Source organism: Eurytemora carolleeae, unplaced genomic scaffold (genome assembly GCF_000591075.1).
Source record: "Eurytemora carolleeae unplaced genomic scaffold, Eaff_2.0 scaffold3, whole genome shotgun sequence".
Lineage (NCBI taxonomy): Eukaryota > Metazoa > Arthropoda > Copepoda > Calanoida > Temoridae > Eurytemora > Eurytemora carolleeae.
In genome coordinates this window covers 929,547-948,719 of record NW_019397377.1, presented here as the reverse complement: position 1 = coordinate 948,719, position 19,173 = coordinate 929,547, and the positions used below count along the sequence as shown (strand labels likewise).

The 19,173-nt window shown below is 31.4% G+C and overlaps 2 protein-coding genes across 2 annotated transcripts; one reads left to right on the top strand and one right to left on the bottom strand.

Annotated features, from left to right (window-relative positions):
* The first annotated feature begins 901 nt into the window (after positions 1 to 901).
* LOC111713931 (uncharacterized) lies at positions 902 to 4,749 on the top strand. Its single transcript, XM_023488920.1, has 2 exons — positions 902 to 997; positions 3,590 to 4,749. The coding sequence occupies exons 1-2, from the start codon at positions 983 to 985 to the stop codon at positions 4,604 to 4,606; spliced, it is 1,032 nt and encodes a 343-aa protein (XP_023344688.1). The 5' UTR covers positions 902 to 982; the 3' UTR covers positions 4,607 to 4,749.
* Positions 4,750 to 7,040: 2,291 nt separating this feature from the next.
* LOC111713943 (cytidine deaminase) lies at positions 7,041 to 10,998 on the bottom strand. Its single transcript, XM_023488938.1, has 7 exons — positions 10,933 to 10,998; positions 10,182 to 10,244; positions 9,941 to 9,983; positions 9,703 to 9,767; positions 9,488 to 9,576; positions 8,622 to 8,688; positions 7,041 to 7,214 (listed from the first exon to the last, which is right to left on the bottom strand). The coding sequence occupies exons 1-7, from the start codon at positions 10,972 to 10,974 to the stop codon at positions 7,137 to 7,139; spliced, it is 447 nt and encodes a 148-aa protein (XP_023344706.1). The 5' UTR covers positions 10,975 to 10,998; the 3' UTR covers positions 7,041 to 7,136.
* Positions 10,999 to 19,173: the final 8,175 nt, after the last annotated feature.

Here is a 19,173-nt window from a genome sequence, read left to right as displayed (position 1 = left end):
TGAGTTAGTGAGGTAAATTCCAAGGCGTTGTGACAATTTAAAGTTGACCCAGTCTTGAAAATTGACGCAACTTTTCATAGCAGTCAGTCATACATTATTATTTTTGAAAAACAAACAACTAGGTTTTACAATAAATTAAAATATTTTTTTTATAATAAGAACGAGATGACTTAAAGACTTTTTCTGCCACGTATGTACAATGAAGTTTAAAATGATGTTGTTCATTAGTTAATTTGAAAAGGACAATTAAATAAAATATTCTGTGTAATACCAGTGTAAACTTCAAAATCAATGAAATAATTAAAATAGGCATTCTTTAAATATAAAATAAATTGTTACAGGGCAAGCTGATTTAGCAATTTTATTGATTGTTGTCGCTTCCACGACAAAATAATCTAAATGTCAGGTTTGGATTAAATAATTGTCTAGACAAGAATAGAAAAGAGGACTTAAAGTTAACGTGAAGACGAAAAGTTAAATTTCTGACGAAATTATATTTATATCTTAACAGAATTAATAGTTCTCAGACTCTATATAAGTATATTGGCTTGTCTGTCTGTCTGTCTGTTTGTTTGTATCCAATAAACGTCAAAACGGCTGAACCGATCGGGCCCAAATTTTTCGTGGGACATCAGGTGACCACAGGGAAGGTTTATGAATGATCAAAATTTCAAATATTTGTCTCCATCAAAATTCGATCTTCATTAATTTTTTGAAAATTTTCAAAATCCGCGAATTTTTTTGTGAAAATCTCCCCCCCATGTTACGATGTTGTGTATACAGAATTCGTCAAGTTGAAGATGTTTTGGGTTTGATGGTAGCATCGTCTGAAACAGCTGATATTGGTGTTCGAGCCTGTACAAGAACCCATCTCAGTGCGTCAGTACAAGGTCAGCCTGGCTGCAGCTGCAGTGTCGTCACGTGTGAGTATATAAGCCAAGTTTTCCCGGTGAATCTTCTCAGTTGCTCTCTAGTCTTCAACATGAAAACACACTGGGTAGGCTGTGACATATACAATAATGGAAAATAACGAAGTTTAAGTACATCAGTTTCCATCATAATAAAAACCCAAAATGAATGTGATATCAATTGTTGCATCTTGATCTTGCATCACAAAAACTAAATGTTTCCAAAAATAATACACAAAGACAAACATTTTTTAATTGATTTAAAAAACTTTAAATTTGGTTTATAGTATTGACTTGACTCCTTAAAACGATGAAAATGAAGGAATTGGTTGATAATAAAAGCAACCAATTTATTAATTGTTGACATGATATGTTAATGTTTTGTCGCTCTGGATTTTTTCTTTATTTTTCGGCTTTTGTTTTCGAGATACTTTTTTGTTTTTGGCGTAAATTTTACATTTGACCTAGTTAGACTCTGATGGGCACGCTAAACTATTCTTTTTTTTCAATTTTTCTGAAAATGATTTATTGAATTCACTCTAGTATTTATTCATCCATAAATTTGTGAGTTGTGAATGGCTTTTTTGTCTAAGGGTTTTGAAATTATCGAATAAATATGATCTTCAACCCTATTTTTTTGTCAAGATTCTCTGAATAGTGGAATTTGAAACTATGATTTTCTAATCTTTACGTCCTTGCAACCTGATGTCAAAGATCTTCGATATTTTAAACTAGGATTTCTGTTATTTTAAACAAACCAATTTGAGTTTGGGGCAAAGACTCAATTCCTCAAGTATTAGATTCAAATGCAGGAAGTGTCTTTGTATAGGACCAGTTTCCTAAAAACTGTGAATTCACAAATGTATTGTCAAAGATTATGAACAGGCTAGCTTGCCGGACAGAGTCTAAGTGAATGAAATTTAAATCAAATCTAGATGTATATATATATAACAGATACTTGGAATAATGAGTTTCATGAAAACATTATACATTAATAAGCAATATTTATTATTTAAAAAATCAAAGTAAAATATGTGTATTAATGTTGACGAGGTCACAGCTTTGTGACTTTGGTACTCCACATTCAGAGGTCTTAAATTCACGTATGCAGTTTTTTTATAAACCGTTTATAGATGGTGCCTTCTAATTTTATGAAAAAGTGGCCAAATAAATACAAATGGACTGACCCCAGCAAAAATATACAATCTGAAGGTTTGGCAAATTAAACCCTTATCCTCCTCTTTCCAGTTTGTGCGTGTATTTCTTTCTCAAGTTCTTTTTATTCTTCTGTCCTTGAGATAAGTTTTGGATTTATAGTGTTTCAAATTGGTAGAACAAACAAACCATTAATGTTGCCAAGTATTAGAATATGGTTTACTGCTTATTGAAATTCTCAAAAAAGGGTTTAATCTTATTAACTTATCAATAAGGCAACGGGTAGTGGGGTACAAGTATTAAACGATTTAGTAACGATTGGGAACATGGAAGTTATTCTAGGTTCTACTTTTATTTCCGTAATTTTAGATTGAGCTAAAACTTGTTTTTTTTTACGTCTAAATTTAAAATACGAACTTGAGCAACGCATTCACAACAATTATATAAAATTAGATTTGAATCGGCCAAACCAAAGTATCAGGCAATCTTGCTAACACATCCCTATAAACCATCTATCGCATTCCGCTAATTTGGGTTCTTTCTGATATACATGTCATCATTCCGTCTACGGGAAGCGTAAAGATGATTACTTCCGTATATGTGGGTCACATGACACAGGATACTACAATACAAAACTTGGTTATGTCACGTTCTCGTACTGTCAAATAACAACTACATCTATTATTATTATTTTTGTCATTATCATTATTGTCTTTATTATAAATATTATAACAATTATTTTAATTGTTGATTATTATGATACTAATTATTATTATCATTATTTTTAGTAAAATTGGTTTTTAAAAATTTTGGTATTATTGTAATTTCTTTTGATTCTCAACATCACTTTGATTTTTGGAATGATGCATTATTTCAAATTGAACAATGTTCAAATATAGGACCGTTTGTAATATTCTTTAAAGACGACAACAAAACCTGATAAAGGAATTGAGTCTTTGCCACAAACTCTGATTTTCTAATCTCTATATCTTTTCAACCCAATGTCGTAAACCTTATATATTTCAAACTATGAATTCTTCTAGATAAAAAACCTAAGTTTTAGATATCAAAGGTTTTTGCCCTCAAGTTAACAAGATATAGGGATGGGAAAAATCCGAGTTTGTGGCAAAGACTCAATTCCTTTGTATTTTATATTTTAAATTCTTTCAACTTCAGCAGTCTTGAGCAAATCTTGCTCAGTTATTATAGTTACCAATTACAGATATAAAATGAAGTCAAACTTTATATAAACTTTAATTTATATTCTATTTGTACATTTTTCATGCTTGAATCATCATTTCGGTTTAACAAAAACAGATTTCAGTTAACCTTTGATAAGTGTAAAGAATAATACTCAAGATTACTCGATGAGTTAATGCAAAATTTTAATAACACCATGAACAAAACCCTGAATACCCAATATTTGACTAGTGTAAACCACATGATTATTTAATTGAACGTTACACCTGAAAAAGCTTTAACAAAAGCTTTAAAATGCCAAAGTTTTTATTCTTCTTTTTTTTTAGTTGATATGTTCTGTGCTGCTTGGTAGTGGGTTTGCGGATTTTGTAGGACACTCCCGTGGGCAGGAAGCTCGTTCAGGTCGTCAGGAAACGGCTATACAGGGCGGAATTGATTTTTCTGGGTGTGTTCAGGACTCTGAAACAGGACTTTGTTGTGTGGAGAAGGAAGAGACAGTGACCAGCCTGGAGAAGGAGCCTATTCTAGAGTGTACACACAAGAACGTGGAGCAATGTCATTACAGTTACGTCACCCAGTTCACACCATCTCAGGAGGAGGTGTGCGAAGAGAATTTCGAGAAAACCTGTCAGATTACCTTTAAACAACAGGCCTTTAACGAGACTGTAAAGAAGTGCTACAAGCCTGTCACAAAGGTTTGTAATGGACAGGGTCCCGAGGAATGTAGAACAGTTTATGAGTCTGCCTGTACAACAAAGTATGTTGAGAAGCAACCCGGTAAGTTTGTTGGAGACACTAGCTGTGAGAAGCTTCCTGTTGAGATCTGTGGTGCAGGATGCACATTTGAAGAAGGAGATGAGGAGTGCCACGACAAGGTAATTACCTCTTTGGTTGATGTACCCGAAGAAGTGTGTGACCTCAACCCTCAGAAAGTTTGTAAGTTTATTACCAAGCTTGTTCCAAAACTCAAACCTGAACACCAATGCACCCTTGTTCCCAAGGAAACTTGCACTCTAAAGTTTACTCAGCCTAAGCAGATTCCCAAACCTCTTCTGACAAAATGGTGTCTGGACCCCACTCCTGCTGCACCCGGAGATTCTTACGATGAGTCCCAGGCGGATGCTCCCGTTATAAGCACTGCATCAGAAACCTTATCCCAACCCTCTGAACAGCAACCAATTTATGAGGCTGAACCTGTAATCAAACCAGATGTTGGCTATTTATCCCCAGGTTCCCCTCGTCAGGGAAGGAATCAGGATTTCCAGGGAGATCTTCCATTCAATTCGCCCTTCATTCCTCAACAGCAGCAGTTCAGACAAAACAGTTTCAGCACTCAATTCTAATTAGATGTCATCATTGCAGAAAACTTTGAAAACCCAGTTCAAAACTCTCTATTTATTTATTTATTTATCTAGTCAACTCAGTATTACTTACTGTGTTATTTACACAAACTTATTTATCAATTTAATAAATGGTGTATCTTTTATCTTTTTATTTCGTTAATAATAATTACAATTATTATAATTACATAATTTTATTGCCACTGTGACCGTTAACTAGCCGAAAATATAAAAAAAATTGTACAATGTCAAATATGAAGTAAAAAGTTCTCATTGTCAAGCTATACGTTTTAACCATTTGGCGCACGTTATTAAGCTCTCATTATATCATGCTATGAATTATGAGTTCTGATGGTCTCTCCATGCTTGCATGATATAATATTTTTTTGCATTTAACTTTTGAAAAAGATTCCATACATAGGCGTAGATAGGGGGGATTATTAGGGGTAACTACTTAAATAAATTTCAAGTGCGGGTAAACGGCTGGCGTAAATATGAGTACCGTAGGCAATGCTCAATTCCCAGACTAGTAGAATATAAATTAAGAAAGTTGAATTGCTACTTTGAATAAATCAAGGTTTTGGTGTGCTGCTGACGTCCCTGAATCTTTTCTATGTCGCTGTGCATTCTTGTGCTTATGCTGTAAAATATGTTTTTCCCCGAAATAGTTCTCTGTAACAAAGACGACATCTAAATATATTATGGGTTAAAATCGCGCGAAATTTTTTTTTAATTTATCAGCCCCCCTATAGAAATCCTTAGCTCAGCCCCTGGCTCGACATAATGAGATTTTCAGCACATTTTTAAGACAATCTGCAGCTGCCAACTCCAACTTACTTTTCACGACGACTTTTATAAAAATGTTTGAGCCTTTAATTTTACAGAACATATCGTATTAATTGAATATTGGTTTATTTTTAGGTAAAATAAAACCTATCTTTAATTTTACAGAACATATCGTATTAATTGAATATTGGTTTATTTTTAGGTAAAATAAAACCAATCTTTAATTTTACAGAACATATCGTATTAATTGAATATTGGTTTATGTTTAGGTAAAATAAAACCTATCTTTAATTTTCCTTGTGTAAAGGTTAATAGTTTAGATGTAAATATGTCTTGTATTTACTGTGCACTTGCCTAGAGGGCATAACTGTTGATATACAAGGAAGAATATTATTAACATAATTCAGTCCTATTCCTAATGTACATAAGCCTTCCCCTTCAAGCATCATCTTCATTTAGATATGAACATTCTCTACAGAATGCAAGTTTTAGATCTTCCTATTCATTTTTAATGAAACCATCGATAACCAATGGTAGCCTTATATGGTATGGTTTCTGGTCTAATTCATTTTACATGGCAATAGTTTTTAAACAGGGCTAACATACGGAGTTACCACTATAAAGATGACCTGGAAACGCTTTTCATGACGACTCCAAGATTAAAATTTGGCTCTGACTTAAATTTGTATGTCTTTTTATGTGACCTTTTAATGTAGGGAATCATAAATATAAGGACACTAAAGATAGTCCTAATAGATAATGAAAATGTGACAAGAATTTATCCAAATAGTGTGTTATACGCTAAGTACACTTGTATTTGACACCATTGGCTTTAGTGTTGGTTTTGAATTCAACTCAAGCAATCAACATTTGAATTCTAGTTATCAAATAAAATGATCATTTGTACGCGCTACAAGTGGTAGGAAATTAACAATAAGGGGTTAAAAAAAACTTTTGTCCTACTATTTCCGCACTGTATAAGAAACGCATTTTGACGTGAGCGTGTCAAATAAAAAAGTTTTCCTTACATCGAGCAATCATTTCGATGCAATAAATTCCGTCAATTGCGATTAAACTAAAAAAAAGTATTGCAAGATGACCGAATGCATTGCGAACTGACGCAAATTCTGTTTGAATAATATCACATTTAAAGTTTTAGAGCATACTCTAAAAAATCTAAAAAGTTGTTGAACCAATCTAACAAGTGTTAATACCAATTTAAAAAAGTTTTAAAGATTCAAATTTCAATGCATTTTTTATTGCTTACTTATTGCACCTTTATTAGATGTTACTATTTATTAAAAAAAACATGAAAGAACCATTGGAAAAGCATGTTTTTTTTACCCTTAACTTTCTTATTATTTTTAAAAAATTGCTATTTGTGTTTTGATGACTAAATTGAAAATTTTATTAGCGACCTTTTTATACTCGTCATTAGAGCATTTTGGAGATTTTTATTTTATTTATTTTTGTGGGTTAAAAAAAGTGAATTAAAAACTAGGTTTAAGTTAAACAATTGTTCTAGAAAGTTAATTTAAATAAAAGCTCGGCTTTTTTATATCACTTTTAAAAAAGAACAACCTTAAAACAGATTAAACAAGTGTTTTTTTCATAAAGGTGACCGTATCCCTTCAAGATGTAATTAGATTAATTAGATCGATCTATATTTATATTTACATACAAGTAAATTAACTTTTTACAAGCACAATATCAATCCCATGTAATTTGCTCATTTCCCCTCCTGCGCCTACTCGCCATTATAAAAGTCGAATTTAGTGTTCTTAGGGGTAAAGGATTCTGGTAATAGAACTCCAAGATCAGTCACCTGAACATTATTTTTCATATATCATAAGAAAGACCAATTATTTTCTGTGTTTGAAAGAAAATATGTATAAGTATGAATAGGAGTTTAAGTTGACAAATTTTTTTTTTGTGTTTAAAAAAAAATCTGGAAAATAAGAATAAATAAAAGTTTGAATTGACCAAGTTTTTACATTCTAAACCTTCTTCAAAAACTAAATTAGAACACACTTTATAAATATGTAAATATTTTCAATTATTTGAATTTACGAGATTAAAGATTAAATGAATAGAATTAGAATCCTGAAAGGGATTGACTGGCTAGGTATGATAGTTTGGTAATGAGAGTGCATTGAAAAGAAAAATTAGGTTTGTGCGTTTTATAATTGCTACCTAAAACAGAAAGCTCGTTCTTAAAAAATCACGGTTCTGGATATTTTTGGAGGTTTGCTGCTGATAAGATTCGATTTTAATTTTAAATTTATAACCTACACGAAAGCGAAACAAAAAAAAATTTTATATACAATTTACGGTTTAGTTACATTTTTGTCAAAAGAAATAATCGATAAAATTAATAATCAATAAAATTAATGTAGAATCGATTATTTCTTTCTCTTCATTTATAAAGGAATTGAGTTTTTGTCACAAACTCAAATCTTCTGATCCCAATATCTTTGCAAACTGATGGTGCAAACCTTTAATATTTCAAACTTAGATTATTTTATCTTTAAGTATTAATAGTTTGAAATATCTAAGGTCTACGACATTGGGTTACAAACATATAGAGATTAGAAAATCAGAGTTTGTGGCATAAACTCAACTCCTTTATTCGCAGATTTCTTAAAATTTCCACAAAGGTCATCTTCGCATGAACTTCAGAAAAATCTATGGGAAACGTTTTGGAATCATTAATATTAAAGAAACAGATGACTGAACAAAGGAATTGAGTCTTTGCCACAAACTCTGATTTCTAATCCCTATATCTTTGGATTCCAACGTCGTAAACCTTTGACATTTCAAACTATGACTTTTGCTAGATAAAATAATATAAGTTTGAAATATCAAAGGTTTACGACATTGGGTTCCAAAGATATTGGGATTAGAAAATCAGAGTTTGTGGCAAAAACTCAAGTCCTTTACATATTTTCTTAACCTGTTTCTAAACTTTTGTCCATTTTATTAAATAATTTCAAAAAATCTAATCTTGAGAGCAAACTCCATCCTCGGGACTTTTAAAGATTGAGTTTTGGGTTTTTTATAGAAATTATAAAACGTTTTAATCTAGACATTTGAGCCACTAACTCCCTTTCAGATGTTTTACTCGACAGCTTCTTAATCTTAAAGTATTCAAATTTCTGTGCCAAAACTAACTGAAATAATAATTTTGCTAAAAATTGTTAAAAATGTTGATTTGAATTGATGAAATTATTACCTTTACTTTCCGATCTACTCGTACTAAAAATATTGGAAGAGTAGGGTTAAATTCAGCCATAAACTGCCTAAAATGTGAAAAATCTCAAGAATAGATACACAGAAAATAGATATATAAACAAAAGAGACATCAAGAACATTTAAACTCAAGTTATAAAATAAAATATTAATTTGTACGTGCTAAAATTGGTTGAAGGTTAACGAGCAGTGAGTCTCTCCAACAAACCCTTTTTTTTTTAATCTCTATATCTTTGCAACCCAATGTCGTAAATCTTAGATATTTCAAGCTTTGAATTATATTAAATCAGATAATCTAACTATAAAATATCAAGGGTTTCCACCATCAGGTTGCAGAGATATAACGATAAGAAAATTTGATTTTGTGGCAAGACTCAATTCAATTGTTTACGTAACTCAACAGTTCGAAAACTAATTTCTTTTATGAACAAAGTTTTGGTGAGAGATAAAAACTTTTGAGTTAGCGTAGATTTCGTAGATAAATGTATGTATGTGCTATACATACGCAAAAAGTACCGGCAAACTTAATTAATTGTCTAGCAATTATATATAGCATGGTGTTTAATTTGTTAGAGTCGGTAGTTGAGATATCGCTGATAAAAGCATATCATGGAAAATATATCGTTCAATGGTTTAGGGGTAGAATGTTTTCCCTCCCGAAACAAATGCAAGTGTGCCACATTTCAGATTTTAGAGAATATTTTTACAAAAATAAAACTTTTTATGTTTTGGAAACTCGGTATGTGCAGTGCCAGTGAACAGTAAAAGGTAAAAGGTAAAATTTTCTTATTTTTAAAGCGCAGTTATAAAAAAATGTAAACGGTATAAAATGCAAGCTAAAATGCGTACCTACAGGCTCCACAGGGACCAACGAATTCATTCTGTATATCCGCTGCTATTGCTATTCCCTTGAATTCTTTCCGACCCTCTGACACAGCCTAGGATGTTTTACTATTCATTTTTTATTTCTCATTTAAACCGTAGTATAAAGATGGAGTTCATTCTGTTTTTATCATTGCAAAACTTTATTAATTTTTTATTAAAATTTAATGTGTTATATTTACCTTTACCAGGGCAGTTCTTTCTGCACAAATAGATAGCCCATAAGAAGCATTCTCTATGTTACATCCTGAAAAAATTGATATGATATTTTTTTCATTTATTTCTAACTTTTCGAAATTGAAAAAACTTAAAACCAAGTGAAACTCACATTATCGAATGCAAATTTCAACTGAAGTCTGATACACACATATATATACACATATATACTATCAAAATGCTTTCACGATGAAATTATTTTACCTGTAACAACAATTCCATCGGAACATAAGATGGCAGCACCGACCTGGTTAAAATAACTCAAGAATATAAAGTATTAGAAAAAAGCTCCCTATTTAGCTGTTTTAATTTTAGAAACCGATTCAATCATTATTATTAGTTATTGTCCATTTTAAGTTTAAGGCACAGGCATCGAATTGTCTGTTTTTTTGTAAAAAAAAAACTTATTTCAGTTAAACATAAGAAAATATATAATTTATATTACCTTGAACTTACTGTAAGGTGAATAAGACATTTGTCTTGCAGTTAGACTAGCCTCGCAGATTTTCTGAACGATTCAGAAAATTTGTATTAATTTTAGCTGTGAGAGGAAGAAATCATCATCATTTGAGTACTATCGGAGACCCCCATGATCATCTCATCGGAGTTCTGTCAGATTTTCATCGGAGAGCTCCGGATTTTAAAGATCCCCTGATTTTCATAGGAGCATCAGAGACCCCAAATTTTCTATGGAGATCCTCAGATTTTCTTTGAAGACCCCGAAATTTTTATTGGACAACCCAAGATTTTAATCGAAGACCCCAAGATTTTCCTCGAAGACTCCAAACTTTTCATCGGGAATCCCATATTTTCATCGGAGACCCCAAACAACCTCCAATTTTCATTTTTTCTCTAACAAAAATCTGGGGTCGGTCTTCAAAGAAAATTTGTGGTTTAAAACGAAAAGTTTGGGGTTTCAAATGAAAAGATTGGGGTCTTCGACAAAAATGTTGGGGTCTCCAATGAAAAGCTTGGGTCTCCAATGAAAATCTGGGGTCTTAGATAAAAAGCTTGGGGTCTCCGACAAAAAATCCGGGGGTCTCCAAGTCCAATGATGATGATCTCCTACCAGACTCCTGATGAGGAGTTGTTTTGCACAAATGTTCGTTCAAGTCTTAATGATATTCATAAATAAGGCTCTTTCCTACGCAACTATTTAAATAAAGAAATTTTATTCATTATCATCTAATTCACACCTGAATTTCATCTTCCATATCTGAAATATGTAGAACCGCCATTTTTTTATGTTTAAAACTGAAAATCTGAAACAAATTTGCTTTACAATTAATATTGTATTTATTGAAAGGAAAAAAATAATTTTGTCACAATTTTCCTTTCTTTAACTGTCTTCTGTTTTATCATTTAAAATTGAAAGCAGCACAGTAAACTCGAAATAAGAAGTTATCGATCAATCAGAAGGACAGAATTACACTTTCACAAATAAACATTTATTGTTTTTCTTAAAAGGAGAGACCGGCTAAGTATCATGAAAAATTGTAGGATACGGTGTATAATTTCTAAGTGAGAGCCAAAAAGATTATATGTTCTCCAAGATTAAATAGAAAAGTGTAAAAACAGAAAATAAAGAACACATGAAATTTCACTTATTTTACTGTAGTCTAAAATTATCACTATTAGTTTTGTCGGACAAAAAAACTGAGTTGACACTTGTGACGTAAGAATCCAGCTGTAATAAGAGTGTTAAAATTCTACGTTGCCATCTATTGTACTAGAATCTATTTAAGCGAGAGCATAAATCTATCTTCATAAAATCCAACAAAATTTCTACAGTAAACTTTGTTGTTTAGGAACATCTCAATAGAAATTTGTGTCGTCATTATATCGAAATATTTGTCTTTTAAAAATATGATTGCAACTCCCTGGAATCTACGGAAAACATTTGTAAATAATCAAACATTACAGAAATCGATAACGGAACAAGATGATAAAAGATAATTCTATTTTCTCAACCTGTTTCTGAACAACAAATTATTGCTACATTTTTCGTACGGGTCTTCGGACCATCCCTTTTGGAGAAATTTTACAGAATATTTTACGCTCTTATTTAGAAATTATACACCGCAAAAACATCTCACTGTCAATAAATGAATTCTACAATTTTTCTCTATAATACTCCACTATCAGTTCACATATGCTACCTAGCAGGACTCTCCCTTTAAAAAAATCAAAATAGTCGATACTTTTTGTTAACAGAGCACAGATCTAAAATTTACTATGTACTTTTTGACCTTTTCTTGGCACCCCAACCATCAAAATAAGAGGTATGATTTTTTCATGTACTGACCTTTAAAAATTGCACTAGGGACATGTATTTCTCAACTCTAAGGGAAAAATCACACTACATTTACATTAGACAAACATAGCCCAATCAGGAGGGTTAAATATTCTATTTGTATTATCCTCACAAAACGTTCAAGGCACAGTGCGCGGATTTTAAGCAATAATATTGAGAAATTTTTAGCGATTGAAAATTTAAGAAGGAGAGTTGTTTTCTGAAAAAAGAAAATACTATGCATTGTCAAAGTTTAATAACTTTCTTTTCCTAATTCTATCCGTCGTAAAGATTTTATCTCATTTATAATTTAAAATTGAATAAAATAAATTTTCACTAGTTTCAGAAAATCTTATTTATTTTTGCTGCGTTGGTCATGAATGATCAATTCGATTGTAAGACTCTGACACTTTGATAAAACTGGTTTTTTTATATTCTTCTACATATCCTTTAGCTTCATGATTATGGTTTATGGCAAAAAATAAAGTCCGCCACTTTGCATTGTAAACTTAACGCAAGAAATATTTGGTAATACGATATGAGATGAGACCAAACTAATAGGATTAAATATCGAAGGTTTGTTATCACGATCTAGACCAAGGCTTATCAAGATAATTCTGTAAACACTGTTCAAATTTCAAGGAAAAATTTAGAGCGTCCCATTTGATATTGGATCATCTCCAAAATACGCGTACAGAATACTCTAAGATTATATTTGCACGAGTTAATCCAAGTTTGGCCTAAAACTAGTTAGCCAGGACTAAATGAAGGACTAAAAAAGAAGGGAAAAATTTGTAGGTCACTAAGGATGAAAAAAGGTTATTTATGATACTTGGAAAAAATTACAATCAAGAACATTATTCTGATCTTTGAGTAAATCTCAAATATCTTAATAGCTTACGAAGCGATTCAGCTTCAGTATAAACTATTTAAAATCTTTGGACTTTTTAAAGATTATCGTTCAATGTATAAGGCTGGACTGTTGATACGACTGCTAATACACCATAACATTAGCTATTGCGAAAATTAAAATTATTATTAGGCATAACATTATATTTTTCGATTAAACAATTAAAAAGTTTAGCTTATTTTAAACCTTGAGATCGGTATAATGAGTATGCATATCAAATGAGTATGGCAAGGACATTTACCATCAAGAGAATTTGGTCATTTTTATGACTAAAACTTGAGCAGCCTGGGGGGGGGGTGGAAGGTGAAAAATGTGTTCGCAAGATTTAGATTGTTACAAAAAACGTTTATTTTGAGAAAAAAAGTGGCACCTCTCTTATACTCTATTCTTAAACATCAAAATTTAAGGGCTAGAAAGCTGCTCTCTTTTCTTGCGCTCTTAATTTTCCCGGGGGGGGCATCCCCCCTTCCCCCCCATAAGCCGCCTCTGAGAGCATTTTTAAAAGTCAAATTTACTTTTAACTATCTAATTTCAATGTATGTATGTTATGTACTATGTATAATGTATATAAAGTTCAGTTGCAGTAGATAATCCAGTTGTTTATGGCTTAGAAACCTTTGAACTACTGCAGGTAGCATCTTTGTAACACCACCATCCCCCCCACTTCCCCTTCTCTACTTGAAAATCCAGTATTTTATCTGATATTCAACAAAAGAAAAGAAAACAACTCAAGCCATTACATTTCTTAACCATCGATCTTAAATAAAAAAGAAGAAAAAATCGTCCGATTTGTTAAAATTATGGATTGTGAATTTTTTTGGAAACACTTGTTTGGCATAGTGAGGCTGAACAAATCAAATTGAAAAGCTTAAAAATTGTTAAAAAATGAAAACGTTTTATAAAAACATTTCTGGCTAACGGGTCCAATAATGAAAATTTCGATCAAAAAATTAAATTTTCCGAACTGTCTTGAAACATCTGCTTAAAACATCTCCGAGTACCTCTCAACAACGCCTGAATTTTGATTTGATTGTTTCATTTGTAACAAACCTCAAAAAACGAATACCATGCAAGAAACAAGAATTTTTTTAACAACCAGGGCACATATATTTAAAATATCTGGGTATTGGTTTTTTTGTATCCAATAAATTAATACGACTGAACTAATCTGACCAAAAATATCTGAGGTAACTCAAATGAACCATTGTTTCCTAGAAAAGTATATGAGAAATATGATTTCCACATTACATGTATGAGTTGGATTGAAGACATTTTTTTGGTTTAACAAATATATTTCACTTATGATGGACAGCGAAGATCTTTTTGGTGCCGTTTAATGTCCACCTCCTAGACATCAATGTTGGTAGCCCCTAAGCAAGATAAAAGGAGAAAAATTTATAAGAGTAAATATCAAATTTTTTTGTAAATCTTATGGTTAAAATTGTGTTTTGCGTATTGTGCTTAAGTTATACTGTGATTGGATTCAGACTTTTGATTATTTTTTAAATATAGATAATTGTGTTTATAATTCCTTTAAAACTTCTTTACAATTAAATGCATTTTTTATAGCCCCGGCTGAACAAAGATTCAGATCCCCCTTTTTCATGGTTAAAAGCATTGAAAATTACAAACAAAGTCACTAAATAACTTAAACTAGAGATGTCAACGATAATGTAACGTAACGTAGTACGTCTTTTGTACCTTACATTACAATAATAGAAAACGTCTGAATATGTTCTATATTACGTGATCGTTAAACGTTAACGTTATAAAAATTTATACCTAACGTTAACGTTTTACAGTATCGTTAGGCTGGGCGTTACAATTATCAACATCATAACGTAGCAATACAACTTGTTTCGTCATAGCGTAGGGAAACGTTTTGTTTCAATGGAAAACATAGAATTAAAAAACGGCATGAATATCAATTCTAATTTGATTGCCAATAGTAACGAACGCATTTTGAAGTTTAAGGTTTAAAAGTTTAACGATGAAAAACTGAAAATCATGTTCCAATTGTGATAAAGTTTAACTCACAAATAAAGATGCAATCATGAAAACATTTTAAAACTCTTCTCTGAATACTGAATTCATTTGTTTACCATGTTACTGAAAAAAAGTTCTGTAAATGAAAACGTTCAACATCTTTTCTCTGGTTATTAAGTTGATTATGATTTTAATTGATTGATTATAACTGAGTACGTGAGGTAACATAAAAGGCCAAAGCGATGCGACACTTCAAAGACGAGCCAGTCTAAAAATTGATGCAAATATTGATTGTAGCCTAGATTTCTGTGCGTTAAATATATGGCTGAAAACAAATTTTAATATTGTAATGTAAAACAACTAAAAATGGAATTCTGTCAGTAAAAAATACGTCTCTTTATGATCTCATCTCATTTATTACTTTACTTAACAATTTAGTTGAGATTGACAGTAGTGTGACATCTTATGTGTTTTTAATCATAACTTCTCCTATTGAAGAGCTATATTAATTTTTCTTGCTTTTTTAGGAAAATCCTAACTGATGAGGCAAAAAAGTTGAAGCAGTAATGTTAGATAAATTTGATCTTTACATTCTTTCTTGTTTGCAGTTTTCTTGTTTTCTTGATATTTTAATAAGGTTCTAAAGTCTACACCGGAGAAAACCATACATTTTTTACTGTTAACTGGTTTTATATAAGCAGGTGCATATATTAGACCTAAGCTAGATGGACCTGTTCTTCAAGTAACAATAAAGATTTTGTACGAGGCATTTTTTCGCAAAAATCACATTGTTGATTTAAAAGGACCTAAGGGTCTAAGAGGGTCTAATTCTAGCTTGAAAAGTGTTGAACAGTGTTGTTGAAAAGTGTTGAATAGTGTTGTTGAAAAGTGTTAAACAGTATTGTTGAAAAGTGTTGAACAGTGTTGTTAAAAAGTGTTCAACAGTGTTGTTGAAAAGTGTTGAACAGTGTTGTTGAAAAGTGTTTAACAGTGTTGTTGAAAAGTGTTAAAAAGTTGAACTGAGAAGGAAGTATTGTGGAGAAATTTTTTAGGATTCATTTGAGACATATAAAACGTTTAAATGGTGTATAATTACGAGTTAGAGCGCAAAGTCGACTTTCAAAATCATCCATTTGGATGGTTATGTTTGGAAAATAGATTTTTTAAATTGTTAAATAACGACGACAAAAATGTAACACATATTCTACAATAAACCAATTAGCTGTTTAAGAAGAGGTTGAGAAAATAAAGATAAACTCTTATAATCAAAAATAAGTAATCTTATTTATTTATTAGTTTGTGTAATCTCTCATTGTACGCAAACAATTTCTGTAGATTTTCTGAAATTTTTATTGAAAAGACGACATTTGAAGAATTTGAAGTAATCTGCAAACAAGTTCATAAAGAATAGAAATTCAATATAATGATGAAAAAGAAATAATTAATTCTAACATTGATTTATTGAGAAATATGTTCCTAAACATCTAATTAGTTTACTGTAGAATTTTTTATACATTTTTGTCGTAGATAAACCGCGTAAACAATTCTGAATCACTTCTCTTTAACTTGATGAAATAAATGGTTCAACATAGTCTATTTGGTTCAACTACTTTCTCGATTTATTAAATCTAGCTCCTGTATTAACAAAAGAAAACAGATTCTTTTATGGCTTTTATTTTATTCTTTTATTCTTTTACTTAAAAAAGAAGATATGACACCAAAAATTATAAATCACCGTCAGGGGCGGATATAGGGGGGTGGCGGGGGGACATTCGCTACCCCCTTACAGATTCAGGGAGGGGCGTAGCCTCTCCATGAGATTTCGAGGCAAAAAATGTTCCCAATTTTATAAATCAGACGTGTTTTTCAATTTCAAGCTTTTTTATTTAATGGAAATCTTGACTTTCTTTTCTTCAGTTTAATTTAAAAATCAACGACAACAAGTAAATGTTATTGTTAACGATAAATTTAGGATTAGAAATTTGTAAGAAACTAAACTTAAGTTATAATATTGTTCATATCTAGTAATGTTCCTTAATCAATACTCATTTATCAAAATTGTAATATTGGTCCTAATTTTGATGCATTTAAGTATAACTAGTAATTTCATTTTGTTTTTAAATTGATAATGTTCCTATTATTGTTCCTGATCCTAATACAACTTAAATCCCTGTCCGAATCCTTTAATTTTGTTTCTAATTCCTGAACAATCTTTTTATTGTTCCTAAATCCCTGTCTTAATCCATTATTTTTGTTCCTAATTCCTGAAAAATCTTTTTATTGTTCCTAAATTCCTGTCCTAATCATTTATTTTTGTTCCTAATTCCTGAACAATCTTTTAATTGTTCCTAAATTCCTGTCCTAATCATTTATTTTTGTTCCTAATTCCTGAACAATCTTTTAATTGTTCCTAAATTCCTGTCCTAATCCTTTATTTTTGTTCCTAATTCCTGAACAATCTTTTAATTGTTCCTAAATTCCTGTTCTAATCCGTTAATTTTGTTCATTAAAGTAAAAAATCTAGTTTTTTAGTCTTTAGTCATTAATTTTGACTCCTTTTGAGTCTTTTAAGCCATAAAAAATTTCGCCTGCGGCAAGGTTTTTTTGTTCCTAAAAAAATCTTGCCCCCCCCCTCACTTAAATCACTGGATTTTTAAAAATCGCACTTTAAAGACCCTAAATATACCATTTAAAAAAGTAGTTATGCCCGGAAGAGTCAAATGTGGTGGCCCGGAAGGGGAAATAGTGGTGGCTCATGGTCGCCTGCCTTCCCCCGCTCGCAGGGTTAGGTCTTTGCAGAGACGCTTCTAACAGTAACTCAGAGTACAGAGAGACAGAGAAAAATGACAAATCCATGTTAAACGTACACACATAAGAAACTTAAGCTATGAAAGGAAATTGATGAGGATAACAAGATAATCAACAAGGAATGCCTGCATTCATCTGTCAATTTATCTCTCTGGGTCTAGGCTTGCAATGGAAAAGCTCGACTTGCACTCCTTAGAAATAGGTCTTGTGAGCCAGTTTTTAAGTAAAATCTATAACCGATGGGAAACATTTTAATATCCATCAACTACGGATCTTCCTAATGTGGAGAAGCATTAAGTACAACTATAATTTACAAGTATCCAAGATGTTCTAACACATCAGTTTCAAGAATCCAACTGTTGATAATTTACTCCTTTTTCACATTTGTCATTATTTATAAGTGGAGATAAACAAATATTTCTGACAGCTATAGCTGCTTAGTACGTCAATATAATTTACAAAGTCCATACATTCAATAATCATAAAAAGAAATTATCATCTTTCTAGAAGCGCTGCACGACATTTGATTTATTTCCATTTGCTCTATAGGACCATTAGGACTAGTTCCATCTGCTCTATTAACCATTTGCTCTTAGCCCATGAGCAACGATTGTTACAAATGCCATCTGCTGTATACGTCATTTGCTTCAATATGACTAAATATGTGATTTGCTCTATGAACATTGGTCCATTTGCGCTATTCAACTGTTGCTCTATAAACATTTTTAAGAATGTTTTGGTCTATTTTCTCTATGAGTTAACACTTAATTTCATATTTGCACTATAAACATAGTTTACAACTATCTAAGGGTGTCTCTGAAAAAAATTGTGTAACAATGCTAACATCGTTGTCTTGTGTTAAAAAGTGCTTCTGTTAGGTAAAAATCCCATAAATGAGGAGGTCGTCGATGGAACATTTTTCTCTAAAATACCGTGGTAATCATAAAAAGTAAGTATAATATTCATAAATGTACTCGGCTCTTTCCCAAAGATAAGCAATTATAAGTTTGTTTTTATGCTTTATACAACAAAATAGTATAAATTTCGCATTTCCAATGATAGGATTGGGGATTCTTTTACATTTTGAAAATCCACAAAATTTTTTATAAAATCCGCGAATTTTTGTTTTATAATGTTTTCAAAGAGAAAATGTAGGCAAATGAAATACAAGATGGCTGATCATCTCGGATTTTTCATATTGGTGGATTTGCTATTTTATAAGCTGTTCAAAAAGTCTCAATTTATAATGAGCAACCTTTTGCATGAAAGCCTGTGAAACAGAAACTCTGTTGATTACAATAATATTCCCACCTCTTATTATTGAGCAGTCTCGCCGCAATGATGAACTGTAGACAGTGTAGAGGATTCAAATTAGATTTTGCGAATTTTCCACAAAAAAATCCCGCATTTTAGTCAATTTCTACTCAAAGAAGTTCGATC